At 44.5% G+C, this 15,549-nt stretch overlaps 1 protein-coding gene across 5 annotated transcripts in view; it reads left to right on the top strand.

Moving 5' to 3' along the window:
• The window catches only part of HERC2 (E3 ubiquitin-protein ligase HERC2), a 137,271-nt gene that overhangs the window by 6,370 nt on the left and 115,352 nt on the right, over nt 1-15,549 (top strand). For all 5 annotated transcript variants that reach the window (XM_075877888.1, XM_075877908.1, XM_075877901.1 and 2 more), the window contains exons 6-11: nt 454-714; nt 1,215-1,400; nt 4,361-4,466; nt 4,595-4,759; nt 4,877-5,059; nt 6,990-7,135. In XM_075877888.1, coding sequence (XP_075734003.1) covers nt 454-714; nt 1,215-1,400; nt 4,361-4,466; nt 4,595-4,759; nt 4,877-5,059; nt 6,990-7,135 — 1,047 coding nt within the window. The remainder of the gene's footprint in view (nt 1-453; nt 715-1,214; nt 1,401-4,360; nt 4,467-4,594; nt 4,760-4,876; nt 5,060-6,989; nt 7,136-15,549) is intronic.

The raw sequence follows: 15,549 nt of genomic DNA, 5'->3' as shown, positions 1-15,549 counted from the left end.
AAAACTTGCACCCTACTGCCATTCAAACCTTCCATTTGAAGTAGCTTCTATATCATTTTGCACCATGAGAGTGACATTCACACAGGGCTAGTTTCTGTTTTCAAAGATATTGTGCGAGTTAGTTGGGTGATGACAGAAGTGTTGTTTTTTCTTTATAATTCGTAACCTATTCTAATCGAACTATCCCATTCAAATTTTTTTTACCAAATCACTATTTTCTTCGAAATTACTTTGAACCTACTATTTTCCCATTCCTACAAAACATGTCTTGCATTGATGATCAGGATGAAAAGTTGAGGGAGACTTGCGGACGTAAGGGGCAGTTAGTTCTCTCAAGAGGTGCTGTTGCAAATGACTAAGAAAGCCTTTTGTTCAGCAGGCTTTTCTCCTGGTGCTGCTATTGCCATAAGGAATGACACATGCAATTTACCATGCTTCATGTCGCTCTTTCAGAACAAAGCTTCCGTCGGAACAACCAATGCAAGCGCTGGCTCGTGTGGGCTCCCGAGCAGCTCTCAGCTTTGCCTTTGCCTTCCTGAAAAGGGCGTGGCGCTCTGGAGAAGACTCCGAGCTCTGTGGAGAACTGCTGCGGGAGTCACTGGAGGCATTGCGGGCCATGCCCGAGGCCACTCTCTTCCACCAGGAGGCGGTCTCTTCAGTCTGGCTTGAAGTGGTCGAGCGGGCCGACAAATTCCTGCGCTCTGTCGTGCTTGGGTATGGCATGCCACTTTGAGTTTTTACGAGATGCTATCATTTTATGGCTGCTTGCATGTTCTTGCAGTAATGTGTAATGCAGCAATTCTTTGTTATGGGGGCTTTGTGGAGCGATTTTATGCCATTCAGAAAAATGGAAAATTGATTGTGCTGCACGCGACATAACCACAAGAGGATAAGTACAGTTTCCAATAATATACTTGCCAGTAATACACACTATCATCCTTCGCGTCATGAGCTTTATGCTGGCTATAACTGATACCATCCTAATTTTATCATTTGAAGCCTTTTCATAGACTAATGAAAGATTTATAGCTCAAACTGAAAATTGAGCATAAAAACAAGAAGACAAGATAGGACATCATCATGCGTTTGTGTCACGAATCTTTCATTAAACTGTACATGTACAGCCAAAAAGCTCGATCATGAGCCCCTTGCCTTTTTTTGAAATTTGTGTTGAGAGATGTTTCAGTCGTGTGACTGTATTGTGTGTCATGCAGAGACATCAACATCGGTGTTGGGCAGCACTCGCGTGGCTGCAGCCAGGTGCCTGTGCCTGACCAGCAGCTGGCACTGTCACTGCTGCTGGAGCTGTGCATTCAGCAGGGCACTCTGGGTCGGCTGCTCAGTGGTGTCCTCTTGCTCTTGCAGCTGTGGGACAGTGGGAAGTACGAGCTGGACAACAGGTGATCAACGCTCTTTGATTGATAAACAGCCAGAGATCTAGATGAGGACTGTTCTGTAGGCTTAGGAGAATACAGCTAAACATGTATATAAAAAAATTGACGAATTCCCCAAAGACTTTGTTATAAAGAGGATTTTGCTATACGCATGTTTGGTATGCAAATTTGAAAAATAAATGCACAAATAAGCAAAAGGGGAATTGAAGGCAGAGCTAACCCAGAACACTTACTTGGCGGTAAAAAACTGCGTTAGTATTGTGGTAGCAATCATATGGACACTCTCGATGAATTTTTGCCATCGCCACCATGTTCTGTAACAAGTCCAAATTGATGAAATGCCCCCAGGCATCGTAACTTTCATGAGCGGGTAAAAGCGTGCAAGCACTGCTGAAGCATAGATCAAATGAGCCGGCCCATCTCAATCGCCTGGAGGGCTCATACGATATTATCCTCCTGCGTGTTATAACTGCCGTCGAATGCTCAAAAGAAATCACAGTCCTTGAACGAGCAAGAAAAACACTGGGGGGAGCGGAGCGTTCGCTTGAGTAGCAGTGGTGAACTTTGATTTCAAGGGCTAGTTGCGATAGCTGGCACGCGTACTATCTTGACAAGCATCAGTGCACTTTCAATGCGAAGAGACTGTGTGAGATAAGCACTTCTCCTGAAAGCGGCCGTACTTGCTTACACCAAGAGCTTTGTAAGAGTTCCGCAATATCGAATACAAAAAAGTTGGCTGCCAGCCTTACTTCGTATAACATCACAATTTGTTGCTATCGCACTTATTGCATTGCATTCAATGCGCCGTCGTGTTGTTGCAGAGCTAATTGGCTAATCGGGAAGACTACGATCCCGCAAACTTGCAGCGCGGCGCAAGGCGGAAGTGCATGATGAGTCGGCCTCCGGAGATTCGTCGATGTTACCATGGTCGCGGAGAGTTTCTATCAGTGGCTAATGTGACGTTCCCTCGGTAGTGATGACACGGTTGCTCACATTAGGAAAAAAAAAGCTATGTCGAACAGCGTCTAGGGCCACACAATGCGCGCGCATGGTTTTACTGCGTGCACGGCATCTAAAATGAAGAGCAAACGACACAGATTCTATAGAAAACTATCGGTAAAGCGCCCTCCATATGCAGCGTGGCCCCACTTATGTGACGCTAACTAAAAGTGTAGCACTGCCAATGCAAAAGTAGTTTTCTTACTTTGTTTGTAGCTTGGAGGAAAGAGGAGGGCATATCTGTGCAAGTGCTTGTGGCGGAAACATTGGCTCATGGGGCGCAGGCCTGCCTGCCCACCTCGTGCACACCCACGCGCAATAACGAGTGCTTGCTGTCGCTTGGGAGTCGCTGGGGCCACGAGCGCCACTGCCGCTTCGTCGTCGGCAGTGGGGCAACCGCGGAAGCTGCATTCTTACGTCAAAAGGGCAAAAATATGTGGCGAAATCCCAGGATTTTTTGTGGCGAAAATTCGCTATATCAAGGATGTCACCCGCTTTTGTTATGTTACATAGAGGTTGCAAATACATTTGAATTCTTATACTTGAATTCTTATACATTTTTAGTTGACTGATGTTGCCTTCCTGATTTGCGCATCTGACACTTGTTTCTTTATTTTGTCTTTTTTTTCTTTTTCTTCTTGTGTGTTATATATGTTGTACCCACCCCCTCTGTAATGCCCTACGGGCCCTGAGGGTATTCTAATAAATAAATAAATAAATACATGTGCTTCTATAGAGCAACGGCAGAGAATAGAGAAACTTTGTTATATCGAAGAATTCGTTATATGGAGGTTCATTATAACCAGGTTTAACTAAAATAAGCTGCGAGGTTTGAATCAAATTTGAAAAGAATAGAGATTTTGTCGCTTGTATATGTCACATATTATAAAGAAAAATAAGCATTTTTTGTTGTAACCCGAACAACCTGCATATTTTTTTATAATAATTATAACTAGTGAGCGTGTGTAAACACTCTTCTTCGGTTTTAAGCAAAGGGGAAGTAACTTTGAATAGAAGCAAGATTTGTATAGCAGTTGAGTGCAAGTTATCACTAGTACAATATTTTACATTGTAAAACCTAATATACTCTGCATATAAAAGCCCATATAACACACTTTCAAACTTCAAAAAAATAATTGAGATGAAGGTAATACATACAATTAATCTTGAAGTGTGACTTTTCAGCAGTGTGGATTTTTTTTGGAAGGGTGGTTTCATGGCATAACTTCTCATTCTGCATTGACACAATCTTTACAAAGGCATTATATGAGCTCAGATGTACATATACTTTTCACTCAAAACTTACTTTTCACTCAAAACTTAGAATAATTTAAATTCATGTCAAAGCAAATTGAACACTGGAATATTTGTTTGAATATTCGAAGTGCCCAAATATTTGCCTATCCCCTCTGATGGGGATGGAGGGCTTCGTCAGGGAGTACACTTAAGGTAAATGTGACTTCCATACTACATAGTTGGCTGCAGTAGTTCAAGGGATTATTAACCTAAGAGAACGAAGTGCACTCCTCGTGATCAAACGTTAAAGAATGGATACTGGCACTCTTGCCACAAGCTGTGCATCAATGCTAAACAAAGTACACTCATTGATCACAGTGACTACACAGTCATATCAATGTGACGTCTTGCTCAACATGTATATGACAATGTGCTGTTGATTTATGTTCACTACTTCCTATTGTAGCTAATTGCCTTGTTTATTGTTCGGAAGATTTCAGTACTGTCTGCTGTGAAAATTATTCAATTTGTTCCTTGCTGTTATCCATAATAGTGATGAACCAGTTACATACTTGAACACATCGGCATTCTTCCCCATTTTTTTTAACACTATGTGCACACAGAATCAGTAGCTCATTAAGGATGCAGTGTCCGGCCGGACATTGGTCATGTTTCCATATGCTCTGTTTTCCATATGCTCTGTTCCATATATTCCATATGCTCTGTTTCAGGACTGTTTCTCATGGTACCAGTGTGCCCCTGGTGACACTTTTGCAGCGATTTCAAAGCATTAGCTGCTCTAGACCAAAGCAGGTGGAAAAGTGTTCTTATGAAAATGTAAGTCGCGCAAGCTTTTTGTTTTGCAAATCAAGCTATCTCCTTCATGTAATTTTGGCAAGGGCTGTTGGGCACGAATGGAAGGGAAAGTGTTTGTTAATTTATCTTGTTAAATTGATATTTCCCAGGGTGACATTCCTTTGGTGAACCCAACAGAGGTCTTTCTCAGCCTCCTGACATTGCCTGATGATGACTCACTCTCAGTTGACCTCCAGCAGTGTGCAGTGATCATCATGTGTCATTTGGACAGGCTCGCTAGTCCTTACTTGCCTCAAGTTTCACGTCTGAGCCTTGTAAGTTGTGTGCTTTTCTTTCTTTGCAATTGATTGAGTGAGAGATTGTGTGAAAGGGCTGCATTTATTGAAATGGTAAGAAGGTTTTACTCTCTATTGAACTGCTCCTAATTTCAGAAATGCAACGGTAGCCCGAACCAAGAAGTGCTTGCCATTAGTTGGCTTTCTTGGGACGTTTCTGAGCCTATAGCTCTAAGTGAACTGGCGGAGCTCTCAGTCAGGCAGATCTGCTGCCTGAGCACAGGCCTTGTCATTCTGAGTAGCTTGGGAAAAGTGTTCGTCCTGCGTCAAGACGAGTCTGTAAGTATTTTGAAGTCATTTACAGCTATTCCACTGCGTGTTTTCATATTTTCTTACGCTAGACTTGCTTTCACAGCTACAGCTTTCAGGTAAAGCTGTTCAAAGAGCAAAATTTTTGGTGCTAAGCAAATTCAAATATTGATGTCTGATTGTAAATCGAATCAAATATTTTTTGAACATTTCTAGAATATTTCTAGAATATTATTCAAATATGTCGAAGTGAAATTGTAGGGGAAAAAAAGTTTCAGAGAGGATTTCTAGCATATTCTAATGAGATAGCTACAAGAAAGTGTTTCTTTTGGCTAGGCATATGGAGTGCTGGTGCTGTGGTGTTTCATAGTTCTCTTATCAAAGTGAGGCAATGCAGATGAAGAATTACTTATGTACACGATTTGGTGCAACCATAGTGTTGTCGACGCATGAAAGGCAAAGGTGCTATTTCCTCAGCCTTTCATCGACGCATGAAAGGCAAAGGTGCCATTTCCTCAGCCTTTCCTCTTCTTTCGACTTCCGTAGAATCCCAACTTAAGGGCGGACAAGGGTGTGTTCCCTTTGAGTATGGAGTTCCGAATCAGTCTCATAGACATCAATATATTGGAACATCCGAAATTTTGAATGCTGAAAATCCTTGGCGACCAATTTTTGGCGGCCTTTCTGCCCAAATTTCAGGACACACTAATAGGAAGCACTTGCCAAAAGTCTTAAGAGATTTGTTTTTTTTTTCCTGCGTGAATTGTGAAATTTTTATTGTTTAAGGCAATCAATTGTTGAACACTACTTATTAAACACTGCAGATTTCTGTCCGCCTGCGACTTGCTATGGTTTTCTCATGCTTAAGGTGCTAGACTGCTCACTCGAAGGTTTTGGGATTTAACTGTGGCCACGATGGCCGCATTTTCAGTGGAGGCAGAAATGCTTGAGGTCCGTGTACTTCGATTCAGGTGCTTGTTAAAGAACCCCTGGTTATCGAAATTTCCTGAGCTCTCTACAGTGGCGTTTTTCATAATCATAGCGTGGTTCTGGGACATTAAGCCCCAGAAATAATTTTTCTATCTGCCTGGCAAAATATTTTTCAGTGTTTTTTTTTTTTAATTTTAGAAAGAAAAAAGCACTGCTTGCTTACTTATTCCGCCTTATCCGAAGTGAGCAACATGGCAGAGGCAATCGTGCTCCCAGGAAGTAGCTGGGCAAAGTGGGCACAAAGTTTAACATGAACAGTTCTCATGATCTTGGCAGCCAAAGGGCAGCTTGTTCGTGCCTCTGTCTAACCATTACGCAAATTTTGTAGAGTGTACTATTACAGAAAATGTGGATAAAAAGCTATCTGCCACAATTTGGTCACATATCGTTAGGCATGCCAAAGATTACATTTAGTCTGTCATGAAAAGAACATGAGTTTGCGATTTCAGCATTGTGAAGTGTAGAGTCAGACCTAGAAATGATAAAATACAATGCCCCATGCCTTTCTGTAAGTCTGTTAAGAAATGGGGAAGTCTGGTGAGGAGCACTGAGGCAAGAAAGTAAGTGAATGTGAACCATGAGCCATTGAGGAAGTGACCCATTACTAAACCTTGTAAGTAGCAAAACCTTTTGGCTAGTTACATCTGCAGTCTTTTTACTCATGGAATGTATTAGGGGGGGGGGGGGGATGATTCATTTGTGTCGGAATATCTTGATGTTTGACTTTAGAGGAAAGTATACACGAAACCAATACTGAAGATGTCATCACTTTGTGCTTGAGTAAGGAAGGGAAGAATACTAGTTGTTATACAAATTTCGTTTCACTCACAAGAAGACAATATTGTAAATTTCTAAAACTGTGACATGATGTTGTGTGACTACAATGACTTTAATGATCTATTGAGTTCACAGCTGAGTAGTGGCTAATTTTAACACATTCGTTGACGTAGCATCTCTTGTTCATGTACAGGAGGTGCATGCAATAGAAGGTTTCGGCAGCCAAGGAGTGTTGTCCATCACTAGTCACCTGCAAGAAGACCGTTTCTTGGCTCTCAGCACAGATGGTGACGTGTACAGCTGTAGCAACATCGCCTCACTTCTGCAAGATGATAAGACGTGAGTTCATACCCCTCAGTACCAAGGCACTTACTGACTGCTAGTTTTAAGAAACTGGGGTCATTGCTGGTTTCTCACACTGCATAATCGGGAAATGCCAAGAAAATTATCCGCACCAGCTAAAAAATATAGACTAGGAATGGCCGGAAATAAGCCTAGAAGAAAAAAGAAACACAATGAATTGAAGGATTTACAAACGTCTCCTTATCAGCCTTTCTTGAAACATTGGCTGAGCTACAAAAAACCTTGCATAGGCTTTTGCCTGGCCATGCTGATGTGAAATCAGCAGGCTTGTATCAATAGTAAACTTTAGGTTCGAAGGGAATAATGATCTTTATCGTACAATTTCGAACCGAATACGAGCAGTATATATCACCTATGAAGAAAAATGGGCATTGAATAGTAGCAGGATTTAAATAATAGCAAGACCTGGCTTTTGGTAGAATGCAGGTGACAACCTGTGAAATATGCCACATTTCAAAATTTACTGTACTTAGAGCATATTAGCTGGTATAACAAGCTTTCAAAGTGGCAGTCCCACTCTGGCAGCAACCGCTCCGCATTTTACGCATTGTTTGCCGACGGACTGTGGTCGATGAATAAATTCGAACTGTGTAAATTCAAAAAGCTTACTATCTCTGTTTTCCAATAACCCGGTGTTAGTGCCTAGTATGACGCGTTACCTAATAGCTATGAAATTAATGTGAGCAAAAAAAAGCGTTTTTGTTGTATAAGCCTTCATTGTACAGCGAGTACGGTGAACTGTTCAACATAACAAAGTGAAATTCACTTTGCCTTTCGACGAAGTTCTACTGAAAGTTTTCATGAAGAAATATTGGATATAAACTAATTAGTAATTTATTTATGCTCCAATGAAAATGGGCAAAGTAATGAAACTATGTGTGTGAATACTTTTTTTTCTTACCGAAGCAGAATCATAATATTTAGTGGTTCTGTAGACTGCAATGCACTTCTATACCATGCGAATTTGCTTTGCGCTCTGTCGAAAACTTGATGAATTATTATTGTGTCAATGCGCCAGTGGATGGTTCTTCTTGGTCACGCTTTGCCAATGAAGCGACAAGCTGATACTCTGAACTACTATATAATGAAGCTGTGGGCCCCTCTTTAGGATTCTATGAAGAGAAAATTTTTTTATCTTTATTAGGGAACCTACAACAAAACAGCAATGAATTGAGGTAATTTTTCTGCTAAATGCAGAATGCAGAAACTGGCTCTGACGATCGCTGTCCCTGCCCCTCATGAGCACTACAGTGTCGTGAGGCAGTTCAGCCAAGGAGGACTACTCTACCTCATGATAACACTGTTGCTCAGAGCTTCTTTGTCGTAAAATGGCTTGATGCACAGCCAGAACTGCTACTAATGCCCAAATAACACTGGTTATAAAGCACAAGGTTGACAGTGCTATTGCTGGTCAATGAAAAATAACCTAACTTGGACGCCCATGAGAATGGCCACATGAACAAAATAGTGCTGATAAATATGCTTTGGTACTGACGAACATTTTGTTGAAGAACGTTTGCGGTGATGGTGTTTGTAAGTCAATAAAAAGGAAAGCGACAAATTTCCAGAATAGGTGTATTCATGCTAATATAGCACAGGCTTAAAACAAAAGTGGATTCTGTAAATGTTTGGGGGGGGGGGGGGGACAATGATTGATTGCAGCACCCCCATCCCTATCAATTCATTGTATAGGTATAGTGCCTAGCATGTTCTAGGCACTATAGTATGGGGCAGACTTCGCGCACCCACTCTTAGGGGACTAGGGGAGCCTGCCTTGCCTCTCTCGTGTTGGTGTCCATGCTATGTTGGCAGATGCACCTATACTCCTCCTCCTACATCAGGTGCAACGCTATGGAAGCTATGCAAGCAATTCAGTCATCAATATGTGTGAGTTCACGGGTCTTGCGCTTGGGTTTCATCGTTGTAAAAGCTTGTGCGAGACGAGCTCGAATACGCCTGCACGGCATGGCGAAACGCTGCAAATGAAACGAAGAAATGAGAATAAAATGACGCTAAGTGATTCAGAATAACTTATACACAGCCGTATCATGGGGCATCTTTATCTCCGATGCACAAAGCATCTTCATTGATTACTAAGGCTAAAGAGGAAAATAAATCATGTCCGAGGTGCGAAAATTATAGTACTGTTTCTTAGTGCGAATGCATTCATTGCAAGAAGTCTCACTAGTCACCAGAGCGTTTCACTTGGTGTATGAAACCGAGTATAGGAAAAAAGATGTGTATAACGCACGGACATGGACTTAGACTTGTCGGTCTTATGTGCATTTTCTATGAAGGCTTACTAGGTACTGTCATAATCTCATATGATTTACAACTATGCGTAACCCCTCTCTTCCTGCCCTCCCGCTAAGGTCAATACTGAGCCCAGTTGTGTGGCTACTCGCTAACCTATGTGTTTGCGCACTTCCGTCAAATCTTGAAAAAGAGTGTCGTGAAAATGAATAATTTTCTAAAGCAAACACTTCGTGAAACCTTAGTTTACCAAAACTTAGACATTAGCACAAAGATGGTGAAAGCAAGACGGAAAACAGCGGTAACCAACCTATGGAGTATCCGACATGATCACCCATCTAACTCTGATAAAAAATGGCAGATCCCACGTACAGTGGGAATCGATGATATGCGAAGCATGAATGAGAAATGTTGATATGTCACTTTAAAATCAGCACAACATTACGAGGTGGAGGTAGATGATGCCGTACATGACTTTCCTGTGATGATTAACATGTTTGGATGTATTGTTTACCTTCGTCATCTATTCACGTCACGTGATACCAAATTTAGTTTATGTGGATCTAGCGAAACGGCTGCGAGCATGCTGTCAGCGTGGTATGTTGTCTTATTTTTACATGACAGGCATGTTAGGATTATCATGTTTGCACCAGTCATATGTTTCGTCATCTATTGACGTCACATAACACCAAATTTGGCATATGTGGAGCTAGCAAAACGGCCGCGAGCGCATCATGAAGGGCCCAATACACTCAAATGCAGCGTTGACGCGCGCGCACTTAGGCGCAGCGACACTACGTTAGCAAAACGCGAGCACTATAGTCTGACGTCAGGCGCGACCAGCGTCTGTCGGAGCGGCCTGACAGCAACCGGCACGAAATGCAAAATGCTGCATTTCTCGCCTATGCCATAGAGTACCTTACTCCTAGCTGATGCGCTACTTAGACAACACTGCGTCTCCCTCTTTTCGTGGCGGAGGGATGCCGGACACCCTGCAACGCGCATGCGTCAAAGCAACGCAGCACGGCGCGCACCTGCGAGTATATGGCAGGACTGGTGCCCGGCATCGCAACGCCGGCGTGGCGCGACGAAATGAACACTGGCGAGCATGTGCACCACATCATGTCGAAATGTACTGGTGCCTTAAATGTGGCATGTAGTCATGTTCTCACATGACACGCATCTCATGATTATTATGTTTGCTCCAGTTGCATAGTTTGGCATTCATTGGCATCACGGAATACCAAATTTGGCATATGTGAAGCTATAGAAATGGCTTAGAGTGCACCATGAGTGTGGCATGTACTCATGTTGATACATGACAGGCATGTCGAGATTATCATGTTCAGATGTGTCATTTACCTATGGTGTCCGTTCGCGTCGCGTAATACCGAGTTTGGTACATGTGAAGCTAGCAAAACGGCCACGAGTCATGAGCGTAGCATGTAATCATGTTGTTACATGACACGCAGCTCATGCTTATCATGTTTGCACCAGTCGTATTCCTTCGTCATCCATTCACGTACTGTAATACCGAATTCGGTATATGTGACGCTAGCAAAACAGCTGCGAGTGCATCATGAGCATGGCATGTAGTCATGTTGTTACATGACATGCACGACATGATTTTCATGTTAGGGTCTGTCACTTGTGTTCGCCATGCAGTCATGTCATACGATACCAGTTTTGCGACATGCCATGGGAACGAAACCACTGCAAGAGCTGCAGGACCATAAAATGTAAATCATGACATACATGTCATGATTTTCATGTTATGACTAGTCAAATATGTTCTTCATACTGTCATGTTATGCCATACCAAGTTTGGTATCGATACTATTATCGAAACGGCCAGGAGAGCTAAAAGTCGTAGGCGGCTAGATAAATAGATGATACGCTCAAAGTCGCTGAAGTTTGCTAAGAAATGCTTCACATTTAAAAGTTAACATGTGCTCTTGGAGGTTCTAACTCCTGTATATTAGTGGTAGTCATTTGTTCAACTGATCATCAACAAGATGTACTTTATTTAGGTAACCCTTTTATTGTAGTTATTGTAGTGTGATATTTGGCAAATAACCCGAGAATCTTAAGGTTATTTTGTGCTGAAATCGGCCTGGCTGTTTTTGTAGTGTAAGCTACATTGGCCAAGGTTGAGCAGTTTCGGGTGGTTTGCGATGAGCAGTGCTGCGCAAGAGCAGTGACATCACATGGAGCACAGCTGTTGCGCAGAAGGCATCGAAGTTTCTGGAGGGACGTGTCGCTAGTGTGCTGGTGATTGGCTCGCGTGAGATCACTCGCTAATCTGTCCATCTGTCCGTACGTCTGTGTATTTATGGTTCGTCTATTTGTCCGTTCATAGCTCATGCTATATCCTGGCATAGCAGAGCTAAGCCACTATAATTATTTTTCCCAAGATGTGAAACATGCTAAGAAAATTAAAAAAAGACGCACTTGTGTGACGTTATATCAAGCCAGTGCCACAGCCGCTACTTCAAAAAGAAGGTTAATGGCCATGCCAGTACACTCAAACGCTTCAAAGCATTTAGTTGATGTTATGCTCAATCGTTACTTCATGGGCGTGAGTGAGAGAGAGAGTGTATGTGCTTGAGCGAAACGACGCCAATTTCAGTAAGCCAGCTATCGCTGTGGCATCTTTCGTCGTGTCATTGTAACGAGGCGATCAGTTAACTGATTGTAGGTGAAAGACGCCGTATGTGTTTGTGCTTCTAGCTCTTCGTTGGCCGATTTTCATCCTCTCGTGTGACGTGCAAGAGACGCGCGAGGCGATGCTAACCGTACTAGCGCGCTCAATTTTTTCTCTTTTTGCGAACATGGATGAGTGGCGTCGTCTGGTGTCTCTTTTCGAACTATTCGCAAGATCGCGGTAGTGAAACCGCCACCTTAAACTTTATAAAGGATGGGTCGATAGGAGGGTAATATGATCATTTAACCTTTAAAGGGGCCCTGCAGCAATTTTTGAGCATGGTCAAAAAACGCTGCGGATCGATAGTAGAGCTCCAGAGAACATACCAGCCAAATATTATAGCGCAGCACATGGCCTAGAATTCACAAAAAATTATCAGAGTCAGCCCAAAATTGCTTTTTCTTTGCTTGGTGAATGATAAAGGAAAGTCCGAAATCACTTGTAGAAAACCATCTATCAATCGTTGGCTGGTTTGAACATGGCGCGCTCTGTCATTACAAGAATCGCTAAGGGAGGCTGCGACTTGTCTACACGTGCGCGCACGATTACCCTGAAAAAGACGCGTATTCGAAGAAAAAAAAAGTGCTCAAGGTCATGAGGTGTGCGTGATGTATTTTCTTTGACCATGCCATCCCTCCCCGTTTAGCTTCCAGCGCAATCGTCAGGACGAGAGAAGGGAGAATGCGATTGCTGCCTGTGATAAGTCATTGTAACTCCGCTCATACTAGATGGATTCTTAAAGGTTTTGCGGCATTGAATTCGTGTAGCGATAAGCTCTTTTAGTGAATTCTTTCCATGGTTATTTGAAAAAGTGTTTCAGGGCCCCTTTAAGTGGCAGTGGGCAGAACAGCTTTGCTTTGATTAGGTGTTTTCAGGGCTGTTATGCCAGCGAGTCCTCGTCAAACGTCCGTGCCTCGGAAAAAGGCAATCTGGGTCAAGGCCAGCCCGCAGTCTGCCTGGCGCGATCACCTCGACGGCGTGAACACGCGCGGCGCCCCTCTGGCCCAGGTGCAGTGAGTCAGCGGCGCACGTGACAGCGAGCCGGCGGCCGCGTGTCGGGTGGTCTGACGCATGGCGCGGCGACCCCCATTGGCGGAATCTGCCCGAACGACCAGCGGCGCTTCTGATTGGACATTTTGGTTGGACCCGGTGTAAATAAAAGAAGCCCTGCGGCGCGTCGCGATCGGAGGTCCTAGGAGAGGAGTCCCCGTGTCGGAGTGCCGACATGTGTGTGAGTCAGCGGTCTTAGGCGAAAGACTGACCTATGTGTTAGAGAGAAGAGCTCGGCTCTTCGAGTCTCTGTCGGCCCCAGTGCCGAAATTGTAACGCCTCTGTAAATATGCTGTACATAAACCTTGTTTAACTCACCGTCGTCTCGTCCGCTCGTCTTATCAGCTCTGCGCAGAAGCAGTCGCGAGCTGATAAACATACGCTACCAAACGGCTGGTGACCTTCCCGGCGGAGTTGAAAGCAGTGGCGCCTCCGGGGCCGTGTTGGCGTCGCCGTCTTTCGCAACAGTGGTGGCTTCGGCGGGATCGGTCCGTCGCTACGCAACAGTGGTTGGCAGCTGCGGGATCGGCCGGCGTCAGCGACATCGAGGCGGTGAGTGCCTGATGTTTTCCCCTCAGTTCACCAGACTACTCTAGCTCAGGTTGTAGTAGTTTAGAGAAGGGCTGTGTGAAGCATTGAAGTGAGCTTTGATAGTTTCAAGCCAAGTCGAAGCGCTTTGAAACCAAAGTTAATGCGGAGGGGGTAAACACGGGAGTGTGAAAAATTGCTTGCGCGTCTTGCTAGTAGGCTTATAGTGGGTACGGCAAGTAGATTCTTAACAGGGGCAAACAGCAAGAGGCTAGTGTGAACGATGGAGAACCTTAAAGTGAAGGAACTCATCGAAATTTGTGAGGAACTCGGCATTACTTTGGGCCGTGCGAAACGAAAGCAAGCGATCCTTGAGATCATGAAGGATGAGGGAGTGTCGGCTGAGGAAGTCGATGAGGCCTGGGTGGATATCAAAGCACGCCGTGAGGAGGCTGAAAGGCGAGAAGTAGAAGCTCGCGAACGTGAGGAGGCTGAAAGGCGCGAAGCTCGCGAACGTGAAGAAAGGCGCGAAGCTCGCGAACGTGAAGAGGCTGAAAGGCGAGAAGCTCGCGAACGTGAAGAAGCTGAAAGGCGCGAACGTCGCGAGCGCGAGGAGGCCGAGAGACAGGAGCGCCTTGAGATGAAACGACTAGAATTGGCAATCCTACAGTGTTCGCAGGCGCCTAGCGCAGCTTCTCCGACGATTCAGGTCAGCAGTATTAGAATTCGGGATCAACTGCCACCGTTCGTAGTAGGCGAGGACATGGCGAAGTATCTCGTCAAGTTTGAACACGTCTGTGAGCGAAATGCTTTGGAGCGGTCTCTTTGGGCGCGGAACCTGCTAGCTCTTCTTCCCGGCGAAGTGTCCGACGCGATAACTTGCTTGTCGAGGGAAGCGTTTGAGAGCTATGACGAGGTTAAGGAAGTGCTCTTGAGACGTTATAAGTTGTCACCCGAGGCTTTCAGGCAAAGGTTCCGGTATGCTGAAAAGGGGAATGAGTCACACGTTGACTTCGCGTTTCGTCTTAAAGCCGATTTGATTGAATGGCTTAAGGGCGAAGGTGTTTATGACGACCGCGATAAAGTGGTGGAATGCGTTGCATTGGAGCAATTCTACCGCTGCATCGAGGAGGATGTCAAACTTTGGCTGCAGGACAGACTTGGGGACGTACAGTTAAACAAGGCAGCTGAGTTAGCTGAGGAGTATTATACTCGCCGAAAGTTGCATAGCAGGGCAGCGCGCGTTGAAAAGGATGAAAGGAAAGAGGGCTTTTCAAGGAAACCTGATCAACGGAAACCCGCTCCGCACCGTAATTTCAAGAAGGACCCGTCTCTTACGAAGGACAGTGTAGGGGAAGGGCAAACAGAAGCGGAGAAATCGAGTGAGGTTTCTACCACACAGGCATTAGAACCGGAAAACAAACGGAAGCCGCTAATCTGCTACAACTGTAAAAAGGAGGGGCACATCGCGAGAAACTGTCAGGAAAAGTTTGCCTTCGCAACGATCCGAGAATCAGAAAAAAACATGCGGTTGTTGGAGCCGTATCTCCAAGAAATTAGGGTCAATGAGAAAACGTGCCGAGCACTTAGTGACTCAGCGGCAACCATGGACGTTGTCCATCCTTCATTGGTGTCTCCGGATGACTTCACAGGAGAATGCGCGTGGATCAGGCAAGTTGCCGAGGAGCAGAGTGTTCGCTTACCAATCGCCACCGTTGTCATTGAAGGCCCGTTCGGTAAGCTTTGCACCGAAGCGGCTGTGTCTGCCGCGCTGAATGGTCGTTTTTCTTATCTTTTCTCCAACAACTCGGAGCAGCTTCTCAAAGAGCAGGGCAAATCGTTCTTCCCCAACTTA

This window comes from Rhipicephalus microplus, chromosome 2 (genome assembly GCF_043290135.1).
Source record: "Rhipicephalus microplus isolate Deutch F79 chromosome 2, USDA_Rmic, whole genome shotgun sequence".
NCBI classification, from domain to species: Eukaryota; Metazoa; Arthropoda; class Arachnida; order Ixodida; family Ixodidae; genus Rhipicephalus; species Rhipicephalus microplus.
This window is presented reverse-complemented; position numbering and strand designations above follow the sequence as displayed.